This window comes from Orcinus orca, chromosome 19, assembly GCF_937001465.1.
Source record: "Orcinus orca chromosome 19, mOrcOrc1.1, whole genome shotgun sequence".
Classification (NCBI taxonomy): Eukaryota; Metazoa; Chordata; class Mammalia; order Artiodactyla; family Delphinidae; genus Orcinus; species Orcinus orca.
The window spans coordinates 5028738-5052558 of record NC_064577.1 but is presented as its reverse complement, the minus strand read 5'-3'; the positions used below and the strand labels follow the sequence as shown (position 1 = coordinate 5052558).

At 44.7% G+C, this 23821-nt stretch overlaps 2 protein-coding genes across 4 annotated transcripts in view; one reads left to right on the top strand and one right to left on the bottom strand.

Moving 5' to 3' along the window:
• SUPT6H (SPT6 homolog, histone chaperone and transcription elongation factor) overlaps nt 1-13319 on the bottom strand; it is a 31567-nt gene extending 18248 nt beyond the window's left edge. Inside the window, exons 1-10 of one of the 3 annotated variants that reach the window (XM_033423383.2) lie at nt 13160-13319; nt 4498-4639; nt 3560-3718; nt 3385-3461; nt 2863-3055; nt 2539-2623; nt 1419-1692; nt 842-943; nt 478-594; nt 39-128 (exon numbers count right to left, since the gene is read on the bottom strand). In XM_033423383.2, the coding sequence (XP_033279274.1) occupies nt 39-128; nt 478-594; nt 842-943; nt 1419-1692; nt 2539-2623; nt 2863-3055; nt 3385-3461; nt 3560-3718; nt 4498-4606 (1206 nt within the window). In that variant the 5' untranslated portion in view covers nt 4607-4639; nt 13160-13319. Of the gene's footprint in view, nt 1-38; nt 129-477; nt 595-841; nt 944-1418; nt 1693-2538; nt 2624-2862; nt 3056-3384; nt 3462-3559; nt 3719-4389; nt 4640-13159 lie in introns of those variants that run through there. The other 2 variants (XM_012532106.3, XM_049701723.1) reach the window with 2 other exon arrangements.
• A 139-nt stretch (nt 13320-13458) lies between these two features.
• Nucleotides 13459-21777, top strand: SDF2 (stromal cell derived factor 2). Its single transcript, XM_004267129.3, has 3 exons — nt 13459-13835; nt 17540-17736; nt 20861-21777. The coding sequence occupies exons 1-3, from the start codon at nt 13685-13687 to the stop codon at nt 21146-21148; spliced, it is 636 nt and encodes a 211-aa protein (XP_004267177.1). The 5' UTR covers nt 13459-13684; the 3' UTR covers nt 21149-21777.
• Nucleotides 21778-23821: the final 2044 nt, after the last annotated feature.

The following is a 23821-nucleotide window of genomic DNA, read 5'->3' as shown; positions in this document are numbered from 1 at the left end:
GCCCTCAACCCCTTGAGGGGCATGGATCCCTATATTACCTTTTCATCCCACTGCCACACCCTCCACAGGTCATTGATATGCAACTCGGGCTCCACGTACTCCTTCCGGTAGAAAGCAATGAAAGGCACCTAGAGGGGCAAGGAGGTGGCAGTCAGCCAGAGAGGAAAGATCTGCAAGGACCCCCTTTGTTAGAGGAATAAACAGCTCCAGGAAATTCAACAGTAGGAAGCTTGGCCTCCCTCACAGGCCCATCAGGACACATGCTCTCCCCCACCCACCCCCAACAGGAGAAGATAATGCTGCAAACGGGGTAGCACTGTTCTCTGGATCGCTAGAGTCTATGGTCCTCACGCTTCTTGAGTCAAGGGACCACTGCTGTGGACAGAAGAGGGCTCCCCACCTGACTTAGGTAGCCACCTTTTCCATCACCCCCAGTTGAAATTCTAACCAGTGGGCGACTAGAGCTTGAGGTGCTACCTCAAAATGCTGATTTCTCATGAAGCCCAGGGCCTCTTTAATCTTCTGAATTGTGCTGGGTCCTTTTCGACTGAAGCTGCTGGTTGGCTGCCCTCGGTCTAGGTAATCACAGCTTTCCTACAGTCAGAAGAAAAAAGAAACAGCAACGACACCATTACTTGCTCTGTCTTACCACACACAAAACTGCTTCTTGTCACAGGATGACCTTCTCAGATTAAATCTAGAAAAATCTCCCTCACATACCCGCACACACATGCTATTCTATACTAGGCCCACAGATGTTTGGAGCAGGGGAGAAGCAGCTCCCCATCCTAATGAAGTAGCTTCTGGTTCATGTCAAAATACAGCATCTTTTTTGGGGTACCTGCAGAGAAATGGTTGGTGTGGCAAAGGCATTCCTGTAGATCCAGTCAGCCTCTTCTTCCAGTTCATCATCTTCAGCCCCCTTGACGGAGATGGAACGGAGCTGCAGGGGATAAGGCATCAGCATGAGACTGACTTTATCTTGTATCTCACGTAGCAAAAACATGCACTACTTCTGGACAAAAACGTGTGCTCCAGAGGCACACGTTTCTAGTACCCGGAAGAGTGTTGTCTGGCAAGAAGTAGGCATGTCGTGTATTTGCTCAAGAAACCATAAGCCACTGGAGAGTCTATGTTGAGCTAGACTTCCTGTACGCCTGGTCAGATGGGGTTCAAAGCCGACTTCCTGTATACCATTTTTTGGTGTTTTTTGGCTGCACTGCCCCAACGAGGGATTGAACCCGCACCCCCTGCAGTGGAAGCATGGAGTCTTAACCAGTGGACCGCCAGGGAAGTCCCCCTATATACCATTGTTGTTAAGATCGTTGCTAGATTGTTTCTCTGCTATAACTCTTGTACCAAGGAGGCTCAGGGCAGTTGATGACAGTTCAGCAGGACAGACACTGGTGCTTCCTTACCTGGAACCTCTCAGGCAGGTCAGTAGCTCGGATTTCATTGTCCTGATCTGTGAGGTGGCTGCTTTCCAGCTCACTGGGCTCATACATCTCGAAGATGCTCCTGCGGCTCACACGTTTCTTGGTGGTCTTCTTGGGGCGCACTCGGATCTCGCCCTCAGCCTCATCGTCCTCATACTCATACTCTTCCTCCAGTTCTTCATCATACTCATTATATTTCTCAAATTCGTCATAGTCAAAGTCCACACCAAAAATCTCCTGGGCTTCTTGCAGGGCACTGTGGGTGAGAGCAAAAGGCAGTTGGCCCAGATTCCAGTGAGAGGAGACAAATGCAGCCCCTGCAGAGATCCTGTACCTACCCCAAGGGGACTAAAAAGGTTAAGAGAAATGTAAACAAAAAAAGCATATTCACTGCGGAGGAAAGGCTTAGCTGGGGGATATTTCTGGGGAAACTTTTTTTTTTTTTTGGGGTACGCGGGCCTCTCTCCGTTATGGCCTCTCCCGTTGAGGAGCACAGGCTCCAGACGCACAGGCTCAGAGGCCATGGCCCACGGGCCCAGCTGCTCCGCGGCACGTGGGATCTTCCCGGACCGGCGTATGAACCCGTGTCGCCTGCATCGGCAGGCGGACTCTCAACCACTGCGCCACCAAGGAAGCCCGGGGAAACTATTATTTATTGAGATTAAAAAGCCCATCTTTGGCACGTGCCAGTGACAAGGATCAAACAGCAACAGGCACATGGTTTCATGTCACACTCAGTAGATCCATCTTCTGCTAAGACATTATAGTATTCCCTCAGGGCAAAAGCCTTCTTCTAACAAAATTATATTTAGAAGACTAATAAATAAACAAATGAACATGGAGCTGCAGGTGGGAGAGAGAGGCTGGATCCTTGCCTGTGTGTGCCTCCACCTTCATCCCACCACGGCCCTTGAATGCTGAGAGAGCTATCAAAGCTTCTAGAAACAGTCCGACATCACTGCCTGGTAAAGGATATTATGGGCAGGGAAGCAAAATGCTGAGAGTTGACTGTTCCATTTTTAGCAGAGGCCTCTGACCTCCTCCTTCCTGCTCGGGTCCACTCAGATGCCCTTATCACCACCTCGCACCAGACCCCACTCACGCATCAGTGTATCCAGGAAGCTTTTTCCGCCACTTAGGTTTTTTCAGTGGTTGTCCATCGTCATCCACAATGAAGTCATCAATGTCTGGATAGGGAAGGGAAAGGTTAGTGCCCAGAGGCAGGGGATGAGCCAGGACTGAATGGCTTTAGTTCCTACTGTAGGAGTGGTCGGTGAGGAGAAGGGGAGACAGATTCCTGAAAAGGAACTTCTTTGTGTCAAATGCTGGGGGCCAGTAGCTGAACAATGGTCTCCCATTCTATTGTTCGGGGTAGGAAATCCCAACACCCCGCCCCAAACTGGCTTCCCTGCCTAATGCCACATACCTGACTCTTCATCATCTTCTTCCTCCTCCTCTGGAGGAGCCATGGGGGCCTCCACGGCCTCCTGCCCTTCTTCCCCTTCCCCATCCTGAAAGATCTCCTCTGCAATAGCTTCTTTTTCATGTTCCTCCTTGCCATATTCCTCTTCGTCATCGTCCTCATCATCTGACATTTTTTTGACACGTCGGTATTTTTGCTAGGGGTGGAAAACCTGCCTCATCAGGGTCTGAGGGAACTGGCATAAGGATCCCTGCTCTCCAGTCTCACTCCTATTTTCCCACCCCAGCTATACTGACAAGGGAGATGGGAAAGAACACATCAAGTACGCCCCAAGGCCCACCCTTGAAACTTTGACAAGCCTTTAACAGGCACCCAGAACTGGCTCTACAGCACAGTGATACTGAGCCACTTTCTCCCCGCTGACATTCCCCAGACTGTTCTGGATGTGCCTCCTCCCCCCAGAGTCGCTGAATTTCAAGGGCTTCTTCCTTCACCCCCAAGGACAGAGACAAAAAGGGCACTTACTCCTCTTTTGACTTTGACACCCAAATTCTCCTCAATGAGATCAAAATCATCATCCTCCAAGCGGTCGTCAAAAGATGCTAGAGAAGACAGAGTGGTTGCCCATGGTGATGGGGAGGCCCCTTCTCCACTATGACTTAAACCCCATCCTCACCTGACCTAAGGAGAGGCTACTCACTGCGTTTTCTCTTCTTGTGGCCAACATCATCTTCTGAATCACCAGAGTCACTACCCTCATCCTCCTCCCCTTCATCTTCATCGTCATCGTCATTGATAAAGCCTTTCAGGTTTCCTTGTTCATCCTGATCATCCAGGTTCTCCTCTTCCTCCTCCTCATCTGGAAAACATGCATGTTTGAGGCATGCAGTTTGGGAAATAGGCTGGGGCTGGGGCAGGGCCACCTGCTTAACTGTTATTTCTCATCTGCTCTGAACCTAATGACCTGGATGCCATGTTAACTCTTCTGCCTCATCTAAAGATACAAAAAACATGACCACTGACTTAGAGCAGCTTCTGGAAAAGAATATCTCTTTTCCACATTCACCATCTGTATTTAGGCAAGATGAGCTTCCTAATTACTTTGGCTTGTCAAAATCATTACTAGAGGCTTTACAGCCACCAGTAACCTTTGTTTTCCTCTCAGTTTATAAACTCAGTAGCTATATTCCTTCTTTCATCCATAATGCTTTTCATGAAGCTTGCATTTTCCTTTCTGTCTCTAGAGCAATTTCATGGTTGCACTCTGCTGATGATCCTAATAGTTGGATTTGGACAGAGAACTTGGAAAGTGGGTACATAAATACCAACACTGCTAAGTCTCTAAAAGAGCGAAACATTACCTATGTATTTATTTATTGGTTTACTGTCTGTCCCCTCCCACTAATATAAGCTCTACGATAGCTGGGACTTTATGTTGTATTCCTAGTTCTAGGTACAGTGCCTGGCATACAGCAGACAGATGTTCAGTAAATATTTTCTATGAATGACTGAAAATTCTCAAGCTGGTACCTCATGTGTGATAACTTCTGTGCTCAGCCTGAGCCTCTCATCAGCAAGAATCCAACTATCCAAAGCTTAGCAATACTGGGGAGAAGCTTGAGGCTGGGGCTTCCTCACCGTCATCCTCCTCTTCTACAAATTTCTTGGTGACCCGGGGCACCACTTCGCCTTCATCATTGTACTCTTCCTCTGACTCCTCGGCCTCGCTTTCCACAAAATCAGACATTGCTGCAGCTTCTCACGGCCTGCCTGAAGATGACTAGGGAAGGAAAGGAGTTGGGGATAAAAAATGAGACAGAGGACCTTTAAACATTGCCACAAAAAGCATTCAGCTACGTGCCACTGATCTGCCCAATCATTTCTACCTGGAGGAGAGAGTAAGAATCAGATGGCTCCATCTCTTCCATTATCCATTCCTCTCACAATTGCCCCTCTCATGTGTACCTTAAAAAAAGCAATTATACTGAACTGCTCTGTATATACCATCTTGCTTGTCCAAAGAGTTTTACTGCACTTACCATCTGGGGACAGAAATAGGCAAATGAAGAAATTAGTGTAGGAATAATTATATAGGTAGGGATACAGTGTAGTGAGTTTATATGACTCACTCATAAGTTTGGGAAACAATAACTAAATGCCAACTTAATGACAGGAACTTTCATATACACTATCAAAAGGAAAATCCTTTTCGACAGATTAAACAACGTTTCATGAAGTTGAGCCCACTTGTGTGAGTAGTGGTTGGGAGCATTTGGGCAGAGAAGGGGCCTCTTCAGAAACATTAGAACCACAACTCTATTGTGACCATTTACCTCCCCAGCAAAACAAAAACCAAAAAACCAAAAATACAAAAAACACTTTGGAAGAGACTTCCATGGCCTACAAATTAAATGCAACATAGCTAAATACAAAAACTGCTGGGCCTAAGAGTAGAGATCAAATCCTGGCCCCACCACCTACTAGGTATATAAACTTAAGCATATTATTGAACGTGCCTGAATATCAATTTCTTCATCTGGAAAATGGCAACAGCACTACCTACCTCGCAGGATAGTTAAGAATATTACATGACATAGGAGAAAGAACCTAGTCTACTATTTCAAAAATGCTAACTGAGTTTAAATTTGAATCCTGGGCATAATTTTCCTCAGCATTCTGTAATTTTGTACCAACCAATCCCAACTTTGTCTTCTACTTTCCCGCTGTCAGATGCATCCAAAGTCTGGAAATGGCAGTGGAGAATCACAGAACCATGAAATGGAGTTTCCTGGGCTTTAAAACACAGCACTGGGACTTCCCTAGTGGTGCAGTGGTTAAGAATCTGCCTGCCAATGCAGGGGACACAGGTTTGAGCCCTGGTCCGGGAAGATCCCACATGCCGCGGAGCAACTAAGCCCGTGCACCACAGCTACCGAGCCTGCGCTCTAGAGCCCGCGAGCCACAACTACTGAGCCCATGTGCCACAACTACTGAAGCCTGCACGCCTAGAGCCCGTGCTCCGCAACAAGAGAAGCCACTGCAATGAGAAGCCCGCGCACCACAAAGAAGAGTAGCCCCCACTCGCCGCAATTAGAGAAAGCCCGCACGCAGCAATGAAGACCCCACGCAGCCAAAAATATAAAAAACAAAACAAAGCAAAAAAAACACACAGCACTGATCACACAAACCACAGCATCAAGATTCCATTCTGGAATCCTGAAGCTGGCTGCTGATCAACTCAGCACCACTCCTCATGTCCTGAATTACGGTCCACTGCATATGTCCATTTTCTCCACTTAGACTATAAGCTTCTGGAAGTCAAAGATGATATCCAATTGAAGGGCTAATAAAAACCATGAAAACATAAACGGCAATATAAGAGGCATTACGTGGTACTTTATTCTGTACCAGATAAGCTGTTTCCCACTAGGTGCTCTATACAAAATAGAAACTGCTAAGTATCTGTTAAATAGATTACTTATTGTTTCATGTCTTCCCAGTTAAAGATGGCAGTGGAACTGGAGAGAGAGGAGGGTGGCTAATGGCTACCTCTAGTGGTCTAAGCTCTAGAAGGAGGCTTAAGTTCTGTGGCTCTAATTCTCCTGAAAATTACCCTTACTGATATCAACTGATACCATAACCAGTTAAGATTAACTGAGCTCAAGGAAATAAAACTGAAGGTACTAAGTTCTGGTGGAAAGGGAGGGTCAATGACATGGTCTTATGTTCAATTTTAGGCTGAGGTTTCAGATGCCATTCTTTTCAAACTGTACTGAATGCCTACCAAGTACAAACACTCTGCTAGGAGCTGGGGATTTGAAGAGAAACAGGACTGTATGTTCTCAAGGAGCTGATGTCTAGTAGAGGGCCAAATAAGAACCTTAAAATAATTTTATGTATTTTGACATATATGTAGAGCAGACACAGGAAGAGAATTGGAAAATGAACAAACCCCAAAAACCCACCCAAAACTAATATAGGCCTTTCCTGGGTACTTTACGCAATTAAAAAAAATGTGCCCTGAGGAATATTTTTTGCACACCTACCAAGTTCCAGACACTTAATAAATAACCTATTAACCCCTACATTGTCCTAGGAGTTACAGCACACTTCTCTCTCCATTCAGCAAAGGAGGAAATAGACTCAGAGATTAAGTCACTTGTTCAAGGCGACACAACTGTCAACTGCAAGAGGTGAGATCTGAGTTAAGGTCTGGTCTGACTCCACAGAAACAGTTGTTTCTATCATATCAGTAGTTCTCAAAGTGTGGTCCAGGGATCACCCCCTCCTTTCTCTCATGAGTGTACAGTGGAGTTTTCCAGAGGTTATACGGCAGCCATGTAGTATCACAACAGACTGAATGCAGAAGCAGGTAGGAGAATCCAGCATTCCTCTATTAAGGCAGACATTAAAAGGATTTGCCAAAACCAAAACAAAACAAAACAACCCAAACCCAAAACCAAAACAACCCCCCCTCCAAAAACCCAAAACCCAAAACAACCCCCCAAACAAAAAAAACCCCCCAAACCAAAAAAAAAACCCAAACAACGTCACTCTTCTTACTACGTTTTCTATTTTGAAGATTATACTTGTTTTTCATAAAATGTGTTATTTATGCTAAAATGTAGTGGGCTTACATTTTTTCTCAGCTTTATTCATGTACAATTGACCCTTGAACAACATGGGTTTGAACTGCGTGGGTCCACTTATATGCGGATTTTTTACCCAGTAAATATAGTAGTATCTGTATTTTCATTTTACAGATCTTTAAATTAAATGTGGGAAACCGTTTGTGTTTGATTAGAGATCACAATATGTGGAATCAAAAGAATCAGGGTTTGAGTTTTTTTTTGTTTTTTTTTTGCGGTATGTGAGCCTCTCACTGTTGTGGTCTCTCCCGTTGCAGAGCACAGGTTCCGGATGCGCAGGCTCGGCGGCCATGGCCCAGCTGCTCCGCGGCATGTGGGATCTTCCCGGACCGGGGCACGAACCCGTGTCCCCTGCAGCAGCAGGCGGACTCTCAACCACTGCGCCACCAGGGAAGCCCAGGGTTTGAGTTTTGATTCTATCCAAATTGTTTCAGTTTCCTGCCCTTGGGTGAGTCATTCATCAATTCCTTTGTTTTTGAGGCAGAGATAGCCGTATGGGATTGTGAGGGGAAGAGAGGTGGGTCAGCACATCAACCCTGTGTTATCCAAGGGTCAACTGTAATTGGCATATAACATTGTGTAAGGTTAAGGTCTATAATGTGTTGATTTGATATACTTGTATATTGCAAACAGGCTTATTATTATGTTAAAATGAATTAACATTCATCTATTTATTTAGTCATTATTAATTTAGTTTAGAAATTAATTTTAATTTCTAATCTGGTTAACATCTATATGTATAAATCTCAAACATCAATAGATATAACTCACATTAACAAAATGTCTTTGGAATCTTAAATTATCTTTGAGTATAAAGGGGTCCTGAGTTCAAAAAGTTTGAGAGCCACTGTACTACACCATTGTATAGGTCCCACAGGGTGGTGATACAGGAAGCCTTGGGTTAGACTGATGCCCTTTCCCCCCAGGATCTGTATCCTTAAGGTCATTCAGCCCGAGTACAGCCAAAAGTGCATATCTAAAACTTCTGCCGATTAAATGTGGTGCTCTAATTTTAATACTGCTGTCTTTCAGCCCTGAACTAAGTCATTAAAAATAGATTTGGGTACAGCAGCCCCCACAGATAGCTTGCTTTAATTATAGGCTATCAGACCCACAAATTCAGTCTTGTAAGGCCTCAACATCTTCACACTAAATGCCAGCTCCTCCAGACCAGATGCCCTACAGCCTACTTAGCAGAGAGAAACAGACAGCCTACCTGATGAAAGCACAGCTTTATTCTGTTCTGCGGGCAGCTGGTGCTCTGTGCTGCATGCAGCTTTCTTCCCATTCCCTAGGTTAGCAATGAAGTACATGCTGTGCTATAGCTGGGGAATGCCTCCGATCTAACTCATTGCCAAGACTTCTAGTTAAAACAGATTGTGCAAGAAGCAATCCTGATTTGCTGCAACTTGGGGGAGCTAGATGTGCAGAGGGTGCTGCAGCAGCACTGCAGGCTGAGGTTGGCAAACAGCAACTATTCCAGAACAAAAACACTATTTATTAGTATGTGATTATCATTAATATATGATATCTGAGTCTGATGTCATTTGTATTCTGTATTTAGGACTTATGCTCTTGAATTTTCCCCATATTCAGATTGTACGTTAAATTTGCTACTGAAATAGATCCAGAAGGGGAGTGGGGTGGTGAAAAGAGAAGGTTTCTCCAGGCGGAAGCACAGCTGCAGTACAAGATGTGGCTCAAAGGGACAGGCTGGCGGTTACCATGACATTCTCTGGAAGAGCAATGGAGCTGGGATCAGATTGCCACAGGGGAGGCCCTCCACAGTCCCTCCCTTTGAACAAGATGATGTAGGAGGCAATTACAAGGAGACCAGAGCAAAAAGAGATGTCTGTTAATTCCCTCCACTGGCAGCTTCAATTAACGTTTACAGTTTTGTATTTTTAGGGTAAAGCTCTGTGCTGGGACTTGGGTATATAAAAATAAGTAAAACATGCTTTTGACCCTAGTGTTCATATTCATCTCACAAAAAACTTGTAAATAAAGTTACGACAGGGGCTTCCCTGGTGGTACAGTGGTTAAGAATCCGCCTGCCAATGCAGGGGACACAGGTTCGAGTCCTGGTCCGGGAAGATCTCACATGCCGCGGAGCAACTAAGCCCGTGCGCCACAACTACTGAGCCTGTGCTCTAGAGCCTGCGAGCCACAACTGCTGAGTCCGTGTGCCACAACTACTGAAGCCCGAACATGAGCAAAGGCTTAGAGGTCTGACAGGGCCTAGTGATCTAGAGAATAGCCCTAGAAGTCTGGTGTGGAGTTTAAACTATAAGACATTCTGCATTTGATGAGCAAGAGCCTAGGACTACTCCAAAGGTGTTCACAAATGACTACCCAACTTGGAATACAAAATCCTAAGAGTTTAATAAACAAAAGTATTCAGAGTCCACTCAAGACAAGTTCTTTTAAATTTGGGATTCAGAACTCTGTTAGGAAAATCTTAATCACATCAAGTCAAGATGTTAGAATACAGAAAATGTTAATTATACCTATAACTATTTTAACATGCACACTGTATTTATAAGAAATAACAGTCTTAGAATCTTTTCAAGAATCTTTTCAATGCCTGGGCGTAAAAAGCACTATTGTTAATGGTTAACATAATAAGTAATTTTAAAATATTAGTTTTTTCTTTTCTTTCCATGTTTCCTTGGGGGACAAGGGCAAACGAGGTGCAGGAACAACTAAAATATGTAACCAGATTCAGTATCCCTGCAACAGTTACTGAGCCTTGTGCATCACACACTGGGGGAGCAGACAGTTCCTGCTCTAGCACAGAGGGGCTGATCTGCCATTGTAGTACAAAAACAGACATAGACAGTATGTAAATGAATGGGAGTGGCCTAATTTCTTAGTTTAGTAATCCCAGATCTAGAAGTACAGAAGGTCTTTAAAGAATTGATGGCATGGGCTTCCCTGATGCAGTGGTTAAGAATCCACCTGCCAATGCAGGGGACATGGGTTCAAGCCCTGGTCCAGGAAGATCCCACATACCATGGAGCAATTAAGCCCGTGTGCCACAACTACTGAGCCTGCGCTCTAGAGCCCCCGAGCCACAGCTACTGAGCCCATGCGCGCCTAGAGCCCATGCTCTGTAACAAGAGGAGCCAACACAATAAGAAGCCTGCGCTTGCCGCAACTAGAGAAAAGCCCGTGCACAGCAACAAAGTCCCAACGCAGCCAAAAATAAAATTTTAAAAATTATTAAATAAATGTTAAAAGAAAAAAAATTGATGGCAAAGGTACCATGGGAGCCTGTAATAGAGGATTCTAACCTGGTTTTGAGAAAGTGACTTTAAATAAAGACCTTAAATAGTGAGGCAGAATTAACTAAGTGGAGGAGCTGGCTTCTTTGGAGATGGTTCGAGAAGTGGTGTTGTTGGAGAAAAGTGCTCCTAGCGCAAGGCCCAGAATATGCTGTAGCAGGAACAGTGAGGGTCAGTTTGACTGGAGAGAGGGTTCATGAGGAGTTAGAGGTGAGGCCACAAGGATCTTGATAGGACAACTTAAGGATTTTGGATTCTATCTGAAAGGTGCTGGGAAGCCCCTACAGGGTTTTAAACCAAGAACTGACTTAGTAATTTACTTGTTAATTAAATAAATATTTATTTAATGAGTGCCTACTACACGCCAGGCACATACAAGACAAACTCCCTGCCCCTAGGATACCTGTATTCTGTAATTTGCTAGGAGACAAACCACAAACAAATAAAATAAAGCTTGCTGTAAGTGCTAGGAAGGAAGTAAACACCCTTACCTTTGAGAGGGTTAGTTTAGGCCAAGAGGTCAAGAATGCGCAGGCTGTGGTATGCAGAGCCAGGGGAGGAGGTTCCTAGCTGAAAAGGTGGGCAAGAACTTGGCATACTGTAGGCAACGTCCTATGGCCAGTGTGACCAAAGAATGGTGAAGGCAGCAGAATGCGAGAGGGAGAAGGGGGCTGCTCAAGTCAGGCTGCAAAGGTCACGGAAAGCCACTGGAAAAGGAAATGACATGATCTGACCTGACCTGACCTGACCCGATCCTGCTAATGTGGAAAATGGACTGGGAGGGGTTCTGGGTGGAAGCAGAGAAAACTGAAGATACTATTGTGGTAGCTTGGGCAAAAGATGCTGGTGGCTTGGAATAGGGTAGCAGCAGTTGAGATGGAGAATAGAAGAGAGATTTGAAATATATTTTGCAGGTAGAAATGACAGGACTTAATGAAAGATTTGGCGGGGGGGTGAGGGGGGTGTGGATAGTAAAAAAGAATCCAAGATGATTTTCAGAGGTCTGGCTTTGGTAAGCATGTGGATGAGAGTACCACTTAGTAATGTAGGGAAGATCAGGTTTAGGATGATGGGAAAAACCAAAATTTTCTTTTTCTTATGTCAGGTTTGGGATGTCTAAGAGACATCCAAATGGAGCTGTTAAATAGGCATTCTGTGTGATTCTTAAACATAGAGGAGAGAAGGCTGGGCTAGAGACTTAAACTCAGGAGTTGCCAACTTTCAGATGGTTATTAAAGCCACAGGACTGGGTCATCTGAAGGAAGCATGCCGAAAACCCAGGATTAAACTCTGAAGGAAATTCAACTGTAATACGTGACTGCACCACTTTCCGATGTGATTAATCCCAGGATGAGATTTAAATCTCTTCGGGAGTAGCAATACCATGCTAATCTGATCTAGTAGCCGCCCAAACCAACTAAATAAGCTTTCAGATGTTTCAGACTTGTACTGGTTGGAGGAACACAAGTCATGCAAAAGGGCTCTAAATTCACAGTTGATGGGGGAGCAATCATACTTTTGTAATCAATACATAAGACTTAAAAATCAGTAACTTTCATATAAACAGTTAAACTAAAAAAGATCGAACAAAGCTTTTTTTGTCCCAAGAAATGAAATTCAAAATTCTTTACACTCTCCATGTTCATTAATAACAGCAGTGTAACTTAATACTCCCTTGCTACTTCTGATATTACAGTGAAGTATTTTAAGAGAGCTGAGGCCTCCTCTAACAGAAAAATAAGTATCAGCACTTGTAACAAACACGGGAAATGAACCGCTCAAGCTGGTTCAAGAGAGTCCCTGGAGAGAAAGGCAGAAACTGGAAGAATATAAAGTTTTTGTCTTAATAGCCCATTCTCATGTGTGTGGTAAGCGTTTGATGAATGTAGCCATCTACAAAAAGTTCTAATTATATTATTCAACAATACGGAAAAAGACGGAATTTGGCATCGCGCTCTAGCCTGATGGCCGAGTTGCTGGAAGCTCCGTAGGCTTCACATCCCCAGGACAAACAATTCGATCACCTGATCCTGACTCGGAAGCCCCAGGTCCCTTCCATTCCAAACCCTACCGCGCGGCCCAGTTTTCAGAAGCTGCGAGAGAAGGACGGCATCCCAGGAAGCCTGTTGACACAACAGGCCACCCAATTCATGGGTTCTGGGTGGCAGAGGGTTGGGAAAAGCCTTGAGACTCTGAGCAACTACCCCGCTTTCTTCCTCCTTCTCTCTCATAGAGCAGGGCAGGCCGGAGGCCCCCTTCTTCCCGCATACAGCTCCCCAGTACCTCGTCCCTTACGGGACCAGGCCCTAGGAGCCTGGCTCCCCACCTGACCCATTCGAGGAACACGCTTTCCAGTCCAAACTTTACCTGCCTGAGGCCCGTCGCTTCTCCGGTGCGCTAAGCCCCCAACGAGGAAAATGGAGTCCTCAAACCGAGACTGGGAAAAGATAGTACGGACCCACCGCACGGTTCCTCCGCCACCGCCGCCGCCGCCGCCGCCGCCGCCGCCGCTGCTGCTGCGTCAACGTACTACGTCACTTCCGGCCCCCTGTCACTGGGAGTGGGCGGACCAGTGCTTGCTCTCTTCTCCCAACCCGGTGTCCGGGCTTCGCCGGGGGCGGGGGTAGGGTGGGGAGGAAGGGATGGGGGTAGCTGGGCTGGCCGAAGCAGTTCAGGAAAGCAACTCTCATAGGGCCCCCGGAACAGAATAAGCTGAACGAGGAGGTCGGAAGCAACCAGACCTAGCCTGTTCCTCAGGCCGCTCTAGCCAAAGGAACCATAAAGACCAGACTAGAGCTCCTTTCCGTCCTCTCTCTGGTTCCACCCGCGGCTTCCGGTTCCGGGGAGGGGCCGAGTTTTCTTCGAAGATTGGGGCTCCGCGCTACAGACAGGATGGCTGTGGTGTCGCTGCTGTTGTTCGGGGGTTTGTGGAGTGCTGTGGGCTCGTCCAGTCTGGCTGTCGTTACATGCGGTTCTGTGGTGAAGCTGCTCAATACGCGCCACAACGTGCGACTGCACTCACACGACGTGCGCTACGGGTCAGGTACGGCCACCCGGGTTCGGGTGGGCTGGGAAGGCCTGGTAGGCTCCGGAGGGGGCGGGGCCTAGAGAAACTCTGAGGGGTGTGGTCTGGGAAGGTTAGTGGAGCCCGGGGGAGGTTCCTGAGGTCTGGAGGCGGAAAGTCCGAGAGTTGAGTAGTCCTTAAGCATCTTAATCGTAATCTTAGTTTCTATGTGGTGAGCTTCGTGCCAGGCACATTACATATTTGCTTTTTTAAGACTTACAACATTCCGACGACGCATAGACTATTATTATCCCCATTTTACAGGTGAGGAAACAAACTCAAATAAATCGCATACTCAAAACCTTGGCAGCTAGTGAATGACAGTGATGGGGTTCGATCCACATCTGTCCAGGGTCAAAGTCTGCTTTCAGTTACTGCAGGCTGGTAGTACTCAGTGCAGGAGAGACAGACATGTAGAAAATTACAGTAAGTGCTGTTATTTCTGAAGTCTTCCAAGACCTCATTCTTTGATTATAATCCTCTGTTCTAGCTCTTTTCCATCTTACACTTGCTCTTCAACTCTTTACCTTTGGCCTCTTTTCACTCAGACCTTATCCTTTTTGTAAAGAAGAACTGAAGCACTCACTGGAATTGGAGAGGAAACTGTTTAGGGGGCTTTTTAACGTATGAAACTAAAATGCTTAGCTTGTGGGTTCATTTATAATTCAGCAATTATTTGTGGATTCATTCGTTCAGTATAAATTTAAGGAATCTACTGTGTGTCTAATATTGTTCTAGATACAGGAAATACAGTAGTGAGCCAGTGAGCAAGTTACAAGAAAATGAAAACAGACAGAAAGGAGAGGAAAAAAGTTCAGGTAGTGAGATGTGAGAGACATCTAAGATGACTGCTGGATTTCTGTCTTAGATAACTGATGATGCTATTAGCTAAGAGAGGAAGGAGTTCTCTTAGATGGAGACTGGTCTGTGGTTTATGATACCCAAAACCTGTCTGGCCAGGTAGACTAGGAGAGGAACTGAATTGTCATTGTTGGGACGTCTTAATAATCCTAGCGGTGGGCTTCCCTGGTGGCGCAGTGGTTAAGAATCCGCCTGCCAATGCAGGGGACACGGGTTCGAGCCCTGGTCCGGGAAGATCCCACATGCCGCGGAGCAACTAAGCCCGTGCGCCACAACTACTGAACCTGTGCTCTAGAGCCCGTGAGCCATTAATGCTGAGCCCACGTGTCACAGCTACTGAAGCCCGCGCGCCTAGAGCCTGTGCTCCACAACAGGAGAAGCCACTGCAATGAGAATCCCGCACACCGCAATGAAGAGTAGTCCCCACTTGCTGCAACTAGAGAAAGCCCGCGCGCAGCAACGAAGACCCAATGCATCCAAAAATAAAGTAAAATAATCCTAGCGGCCATTCAGTGAATACTTACTATGTGTCAGACTTATTATATTTTAATTTGATCTAGTTTCCTATTTTGGATCTACTGAATCAGAATGTGGGTGGAGAGAGGCTGCCAGTAGGAATCTATAGGTTTAAAAAGCTCTTCAGGTGCTTCTGATGGGCATCCAGATTTGAGAACCAGGTTCAGTCTGGAGCTCAGAGAGAGATCTGTGCTGAGCCTGAGATACAGAGTTAAGTACAACATCATTGTCTGGGTGGTGGTTGAAGATGTGGGGAGAGTAAATGAAACTGCCCAGGATGAACTGTGGTTTGCAATCTGGTGTCAATTTGAGTCACTTGAAAAACTTGTTGAAGCACTTGTAAATGCTTCTGTCTTGATCTCCAACCAGTATTTAAGAATGTATAAGGGCCAAGGATGGAACTCTGGGTAATCCTAAAGTTGAAGAATGGGAAAGGAAGGGAGGGTTGAATAGAAAGTGAAAAGTAGGAGACAGAAAGTGTAGACCATGATTTAGTGAGGCATGGAAGTGAGGACCAAGAGAACTGTAAAGCAGTAACCAGAAGTGAGGAGGGAGGGTTGGTTAGCCTTTTTTTTTTTTTTAAGATATAACAAAATCATTGAGTAGAAGAAGCAAGAGAGAGACACTGGTAGTTTAGTCATAAACATTCACCCAGATAACTGGTACAATGCAGTTATGTTAAGTGGTAAAAGGGAAGTGTCATCAAAAGTTTGTGGTCAGGCAGGGCCAGGGGACTGAAGGGAAAGCTAGGAGGAATAGGCAAGAGTGACTGAGGAAAGTGTCTGGGAAATATGGAGTGCCTTCAAAGAATTGAGTAGTGAATGAGGCCTAGGGAAGAGAATATCCCTTGAGTTTATATGAGTGGCCTATTTGGGGGGACTTAACAGAAAATAAAGCTTTGTAGGAGGCCAGGTGGTAGAGTGGTTAAGAGTGTGAGTTCTAGAGTTGGCCCACTTAGGTTCAAACCCTGCATTGTCTCTTAAGATTATGTGATCTTGGGCATATTATTCAGCCTTTTTAACACTCCAGTGTAAAATGGGGGTGATAATAATAATAGCTATCTCAGAGAGTAGATGAATGTATCAATTAAGAATATTCAAGTAAAAAGCCTGGGTTTGTATCTGATACTCAGTAATTGCTCAAGTACACGTTAGCTGGTTAGCAATTATTATTTGTATATATCCACTTTTTTTCAAGCCTGTAGCTACATGTTTAACCTAGTACCTTGTAACCTGCAAAATCGCACCATTTGTAAGTAGTATGAACCAAATTTAGATGACTTAAGAATACTTTTGTGGGACTTCCCTGGTGGTGCAGTGGTTAAGAATCCGCCTGCCAATGCAGGGGACACGGGTTCGAGCCCTGGTCCAGGAAGATCCTGCATGCCGCGGAGCAACTAAGCCCGTGTGCCATAGCTACTGAAGCCTGCGCACTTAGAGCTTGTGCTCCGTAACTAGAGAAGCCACTGCAGTGAGAAGCCTGCGCACTGCAATGAAGAGTTGCCGCAGCTCACCACAACTAGAGAAAGCCCGTGCACAGCAACAAAGACCCAATGCAGCCAAGTTAAAAAAAAAAAAAATGTTGAAATTGTAAATTAAAAAAAAAAACTTTTGTAATATGTTGGATATATCACTTACAGGAATTGGAGAGCTGTAATGGCTTGTTGGATTACAGTTGACAGCAAAAAATGGTCTCATTTTATTTTATTTTTAATTAATTAATTTATTTTTGGCTGCATTGGGTCTTCATTGCTGTGTGTGGGCTTTCTCTAGTTGCGGTGAATGGGGGCTACTGTTCATTGCAGTGCGCGGGTTTCTCATTGCGGTGACTTCTCTTGTTGCAGAGCATGGGCTCTAGGTGCGCAGGCTTCAGTAGTTGTGGCACGCAGGCTCAGTAGTTGTGGCACGCAGGCTCAGTAGTTGTGGCTCGCGGGCTCTAGAGCGCAGGCTCAGTAGCTGTGGTGCATGGGCTTAGTTGCTCCACGGCATGTGGGATCTTCCCGGACCAGGGCTCAAACCCGTGTTCCCTGCATTGACAGGCGGATTGGATTCTTAACCACTGTGCTACCAGGGAAGCCCTGATATGGTACACTCTTAAACATAGTTTGTCATATAATAACTAATACCATATAAATACATTTAGCATTTTTCATATATATTTTAATGTCATAGAAGAAAAAAATATGAAGCATGGGGTTTTCTTCCCAGCCCCAAAACCTATTTTATGACACAGGGCACGTTATTAGCCATAGGAAAGAGAGGGGTCAGGTTGAGCTCACCCTCTTTTCTTTTTCTTTTTGACTGCAGGTAGTGGGCAGCAGTCAGTGACAGGTGTAACCTCTGTGGATGACAGCAATAGTTACTGGAGGATACGGGGGAAGACGGCCACAGTGTGTGAGAGGGGAACCCCCATCAGATGTGGTCAGCCCATCCGGCTGACACATGTCAACACTGGCCGAAACCTCCATAGTCACCACTTCACCTCACCTCTTTCTGGAAACCAGGTGAGGTGGCATCCTGTGGGTCATTGCTGCTCATTACTCAGTTGAGTTGTTTGATATCTTGGTTCTTAGCCCTTTCTCTTCCAGGTATAGATCTTCTCTTTTGTGCAGACCTGAAGAATTGCCTCTGTCTCATAAGTGTGAAGGAAGTTGTTACTGGTCAAAATGGAGACTACATTTAGATCAAATCAAGAAATGAGGAAAGAGAATAGGTATATGTTAGTGTATCATAAGGTATCTTGATAAATCTTGCAATAAAGAAACCCAGTGTTTTCCAAACTTGCGATAAAAATTATTATTTTTTAATGATGCCAACTAACCACATTAGGAAAATGAATTAGGTATTGTGCCATTTATTTTAAGCCTTGAACTTCTGAAGGATGTGGATCCTTTAATGACTGCTTCCCTCCCACTCCCCCTCTGTACATATTTTTCCCTATTAACATCTTAACATTAGTATGGTAAATTTGCTACAGTTAATAAAGCAATACTGATACGTTGTTATCAACTAAAGTCTATAGTTCATTCTGATTTCCTTAGTTTTTACCTACTGTCTTTTTTCTGTTCCAGGATCCCATCCACATCACATTTAGTCGTCTCCTTAGACTCCTCTTGGCTGTGACAGTTTCTCAGATTCTCCTTGTTTTTGTTGACCTTGATAGTTTATTTTTTATTTTTTATTTTTTTGGCGGTACGCGGGCCTCTCACTGTTGTGGCCTCTCCCGTTGCGGAGCACAGGCTCCGGACGCGCAGGCTCAGTGGCCATGGCTCACGGGCCCAGCCGCTCCGCGGCATGTGGGATCTTCCCGGACCGGGGCACGAACCCGTGTCCCCTGCATCGGCAGGTGGACTCTCAACCACTGCGCCACCAGGGAAGCCCTGATAGTTTATTTTTTATAAATTTATCTATTTATTCATTTTTGGCTGCGTTGGGTCTTTGTTGCTGCATGCATGCTTTCTCTAGTTGCGGCGAGTGGCGGCTATTCTTCGTTGCGGTGCGCAGGCTGTTTATTGTGGTGGCTTCTCTTGTTGTGGAGCACAGGCTCTAGGTGCATAGGCTTTAGTAGTTGCGGCACGCAGGGTCAGTAGTTGTGGCTCGCGGGCTCTAGAGCGCAGGCTTAGTGGTTGTGGTGCACAGCTTAGTTGCTCCGTGGCACGTCGGATCTTCCTGGACCAGGGCTTGAACCCATGTACCCTGCATTGGCAGGTGGATTCCTAACCACTGTGCCACCAGGGAAGTCCTGACCTTGATATTTTGAGGAGTGCTAGTCAGGTATATTATAGGATGCTCCTCTGTTGGAATTTGTCTGATCTTTTTCTTATGATTAAACTGGATTTATAAAGGTTTTGGGGAGGAAGACCACAGAGGTGCCATTTTCATCCCATCTATAAAGGGTACATAGTATCTTATGATTGTTGATATTGATTACTTGGCTGAAGTAGTGTTTTTCAGGTTTCTCTTGTAAAGTTATTCTTTTCATTTTTTCCCTTTACATACTGTACTCTTTGGAAGGAAGTCACTGTGCACAGCTCATACTTGAGTTGGGAGTTATGCTCCTCTTCCTTTTGGGTAGAATAGTTACATAATTTATTTGGAATTCTTCTGCATGGAAGATTTGTCTTTTCTCTATTCAGTCATTTATTTTCATTGGTATGGACTCCTGGATATTTATTTTATACGTTGAGTTATAATCCAATATCACTGTCTTCATTATGTTGCTCACATTTTTCCAACTTTGGCTGTTGGGGGCTCTTTCAGTTGTCTCCTGTGTCCATTTGACCTGCTCCCATCATTGTGTATGCGTGTGGCTGTGTTTTAACACTTCCTTACTTTCTGGCAGTAAAAGATATTCCAGGCTCATCTTGAACGTTTCTTGCCCCAGTCCTAGAATCAGCTATTTGCCTATGGAGTCCTGCTTCCTTTTATTGGAAAAGGGTATTCTTAAACCAAGATCTAGGCCTTTCATGAGCTTGTTGCTAGGGGGTTTTGTTTCTTTTAGGCCCTCTCACCTGACAGAGCAAAGAAATATATGTATGTATGTGTATATACTCATATTTATTGTAAGTGTTCACATATGTAACCATCTATATCTATATTAAGTTAAACATGAGTTCTTACCGATGCCTCCAATTCTAATCCATTGCCACATAGACCATTTTAGCCTCCTCCCTTTGCTTATTTGTGAATTCCCATTCTAACAGTGAGACACCAGGCTGCTCACACTGTCATCCATTTACTTACTTGTTCAGTTCCAGTGTGCAAGTATTAGTAGTAGAATTGTTAATTATGTGCAGTTTCTTTTGCCTTTAGTCTTACAGACTTTATTTCCAAATGACTGATTTTTATCATCTAAAATTTTATAGCTCTTAGTGTATATTTAAATTGTATGTGTCTGGTAGTGGTCCTTTTGTAACGTATAGAAATATTGAGTCACTGTGTTGTGCACCTGGAACTAACATAGTGTTGTAGGTCAATTATACTTCAATTAAAAAAAATTATGTATGTCTGAAATAATCAGTTACTTTTAAAATTGTGATAGAAACTCTGAATTTTTGGCCTTATGGGGAATGGGATTAGAATACGAGTGGAAGATAGAATCTGCTATACTCTGCTCAGTTAATATTTATTATTTTACTTAATTCTCACAATTATTTTGTAAGGTATTATTGTCATCATTTTATAGAGGAGAAAATGAAAGCCCAAAGGAGTTACACAGGAAGGGACAAAGCTGACATTCAAGGTTTGCCTGTTTCCAGAGCCCATCCCCTTTCCAACTTGTGTTTCTCACCACATCACTTAATGTCTAGTTAAGGGAATGAGGCAGGAATATTTAAAGTCAAATAACAAGAGGTAAAGTATTTTAAGACTATAATAGAAAATATAAGGCAAATATAGGAATATTTTCAAAGTAAACGTTTGGACCATAATCTTATGGCAAGTGATTTCATGTCTTTGGTGTCTTTTTATCTTTTTTCCACAGTTTTATTTTATTTATTTTTAAACAACACTGGAAAGCCTCTTATTTATCACTTTTGGATAGTCTTAGTTTTATTCCCATTGCCTCCCTCCCCTTTTCAGGCCTATGTGTCAGCTATACTAATGTCGCTACCTATCTCTGTCTTCCAGGAAGTGAGTGCTTTTGGTGAGGAAGGTGAAGGCGACTATCTGGATGACTGGACAGTGCTCTGTAATGGGCCCTACTGGGTGAGGGATGGTGAGGTGCGGTTCAAGCATTCTTCCACTGAGGTTCTGCTGTCTGTCACAGGAGAACAATATGGTCGACCCATCAGTGGGCAAAAAGAGGTGCATGGCATGGCCCAGCCAAGCCAGAACAATTACTGGAAAGCCATGGAAGGCATCTTCATGAAGCCCAGTGAGTTGTTGAAGGCAGAAGGCCATCACACAGAGCTATGAGTCTGGAGGCTGTGAGCCACTGTCACCACACAGTGTTCATAGACATCTGCTGCTCCTTCACCCTTTGGATCCCTGCCACAGGTGACCATGTCACCACTGAGATGAAGATACATGATAGGAAACAGTGGATGTGTTTGGAAGCCTCAGCCCTTCACACTTGAATTGGTTGTTCTCCCAGACTTGGGTCAGTTATTTCTGAGTACAAGACTTGTTGGTGAAGGAGCAGATGCTTTTTATTCATATTAATAAAACAAAAACGGAGGGAGGCATCCCTCCTAGCTGGGAAATTTTTATTCCTCAGAATCTTGGCATCATGGATTATTAATGTGTGTGACTTTTCTCCCACTTTCTCCAGAATGATAAAAAAATTTCACTGTTAGTCACTGTATTGTCATTTATTAGGCATGCTATGTCATAATCTGATTAATCCTTGAGTCCTAAGAGTCATTGCTAGCACTCTTTTGAGATGATGGGAACCTTTGGTGTGGGCCCTTTTGAAAGCCTTACTTGCATCCCACTTTTTCTATCTTTACTTTTACTTCTCCCTCAGCACCTCATCTTTATTAGTTTTTTGACTAATTATGGCTATAGACCCTTAATAAATAGCCAATAAAATGTTTTACTTTGGATATGTTAATTGTACTTGAGAAAAAAGGGTAGGGGTGGAAAGTGGAACCAACATTTATTTACTGCTTGCTAAATACTAGGCACCATATTATAGATCTTACCTCATTTAATCTTCACAGATATGTTACTGGGTATATACTACGATTTTACCAATGCAGAACAGAAAAGTTGAGTAACCGCCTGAATTCTTAAAGCTAGTAAATAATTTGAAGACAAGAATTCATTTTTTTACTGCAGTACAACTGTGTTTAGTTCTTGGATGATAACTATACTTTTTGGACAAATGTAGATATCTTTCTCTGAAAAGGGGATTAGAAAGCTTTTGTCCTCTACTCACCTCACTTCTTCCTTTCCTCTGCTTGGCAGTTCCAGGAAGTTTGCTTCTGTCCTTCAAGGATGGTAGTGGTGAACAGAAGTGTTTGTCATCTGCTGGAATTTCAGTGACTAGCGGGCCTTTTTATTTTTAGAAACTTCTGGATTTTTTCCTTACTTGCTTTAGGGAGTTAATGTTGAACATTTGGGGGTACCAGGTCTGTGCCAGACGTGACCTGTAACATTAAAAGACTTGATCTCTTTTACAAGGGCTTGTCTCAGTAAGCTGAGACCAGGAACTAGTTGAGCTCCATCTCTGCCTTCTTCCCTCTTTTTCCACTTCAGTTGTATTGCTCCATTGAGAGCTCTCCAGAAAGAAGTAGACAAGTGATAAAATCAACATTTCATGCCATTGAGATAGTTGGGAGTAGGGTGGTTAACAGTCTGGGGAGAAAGAAAGGAAGTGATAGAAACAGCTGAGTAAAGGGATCAGCTTTCACAACATGAATGAGAGTAGGGAGTTGTGTTGCAAGTACCCCTTCGTGGCTTGGTCAGAGTTTTTACTCAGTTGTTGGGCCTTCTCTGAAGGTTCACAGACAGAACATACCTTGAAGCTGCAGATTACAAGGTGGATGGCGGAACTATAGCGCCCGAGAGATAAGTACGAACTTGAAAAAAACAGTGGTGGAGCCCTTGGGAAGATTTCGTGAAATGACCAATAAGAGGCTTAGATGAGGAAGGAAACCAGTTGGAGGGGTAAAAGCAACTTTGGGTAACCTAGGCGAAAGCTGAAATGGTGCTTTATCTGAAGAAGTGAAAAAAGTCTCCAAGAGAAATCCTGAAGGATGTTTATGGAGATTAGGATGTCAGGGCAAAGGGATATGAAGTACTTATTTTGAAATAAGTATGTCAAAGAATCTGAAGCTAAAGAATTCTTTTAGCTTATACTGTATTAACATCACTGTACTAGGGTTGGAAGGAATCTTTGTCCAATGACTTCACAGAGAAGGAAATAGGCAAAATAAAGTTGGCCCTGAATTCTCTATTTCATATAATTATGTTTGCTTCCTAGATAAATTGTTGCTGAAGAGCAAGAACAATATTCTTTACTTCTGTAATACCCCCTGGCCCAGTGCCTGGATTGTGCTATTCACAGTAGAAACTGAAAACTGCAATGAGGGGTCCAGAATGGTGCAACTCATTCCTTTGTGGATGGAATGAGGTGGGATTTTTGAGGCCTTTTAATTACCGCTTGGTTTCCTCCTGAATGATGTTCAGACAAGACTCGAATAAGACATGATTACCTCGTGTGACCCAAGGGTATAACTTCCGCAGTAGCCTCAGCATGAGCCCTAGGTGGCCAAGCAGACTCTATACTCCGGGAAACTGCTTTGAAAGTGGAACTCTCCGTGGCCCAAACGACCCAGCCAAGTCCACTGCCAGCCAGGCAGCGGGCTCAGGCCCAGGTCACTGGCAAACCCCAGGTTCCCTTTTCCGGGTCCCGAAGGGTGCGCCCGGGGGCGGGGCCTGTGTGTCAGTCCGCTTGAGGGCCGCTCCCTATCGCTCCCCATCGCTCCCCTTCCGGAGCCACGCCTTCACTTCGCGCACGCAGCCGGTCGGCCCCACTGGATCGCGGGCGCCGGGCGGGGCGCGGCAGGGAGACAGCTGGCTGGCTGGCGGGCTGTGGGGGGGGCGGGGCGCACGCGCGCCAACGCTTCCTCGCCCAGCGCCATC

What these genes read in the sequence shown, in the direction of transcription:
- SDF2 (XM_004267129.3), top strand. Translation starts at nt 13,685, where the DNA reads ATGGCTGTGGTGTCGCTGCTGTTGTTCGGGGGTTTGTGGAGTGCTGTG. An exon ending in CGACGTGCGCTACGGGTCAG is followed by an intron (nt 13,836 to 17,539) that starts GTACGGCCACCC and finishes TTTTGACTGCAG; the next exon opens with GTAGTGGGCAGCAGTCAGTG. An exon ending in CACCTCTTTCTGGAAACCAG is followed by an intron (nt 17,737 to 20,860) that starts GTGAGGTGGCAT and finishes TCTGTCTTCCAG; the next exon opens with GAAGTGAGTGCTTTTGGTGA.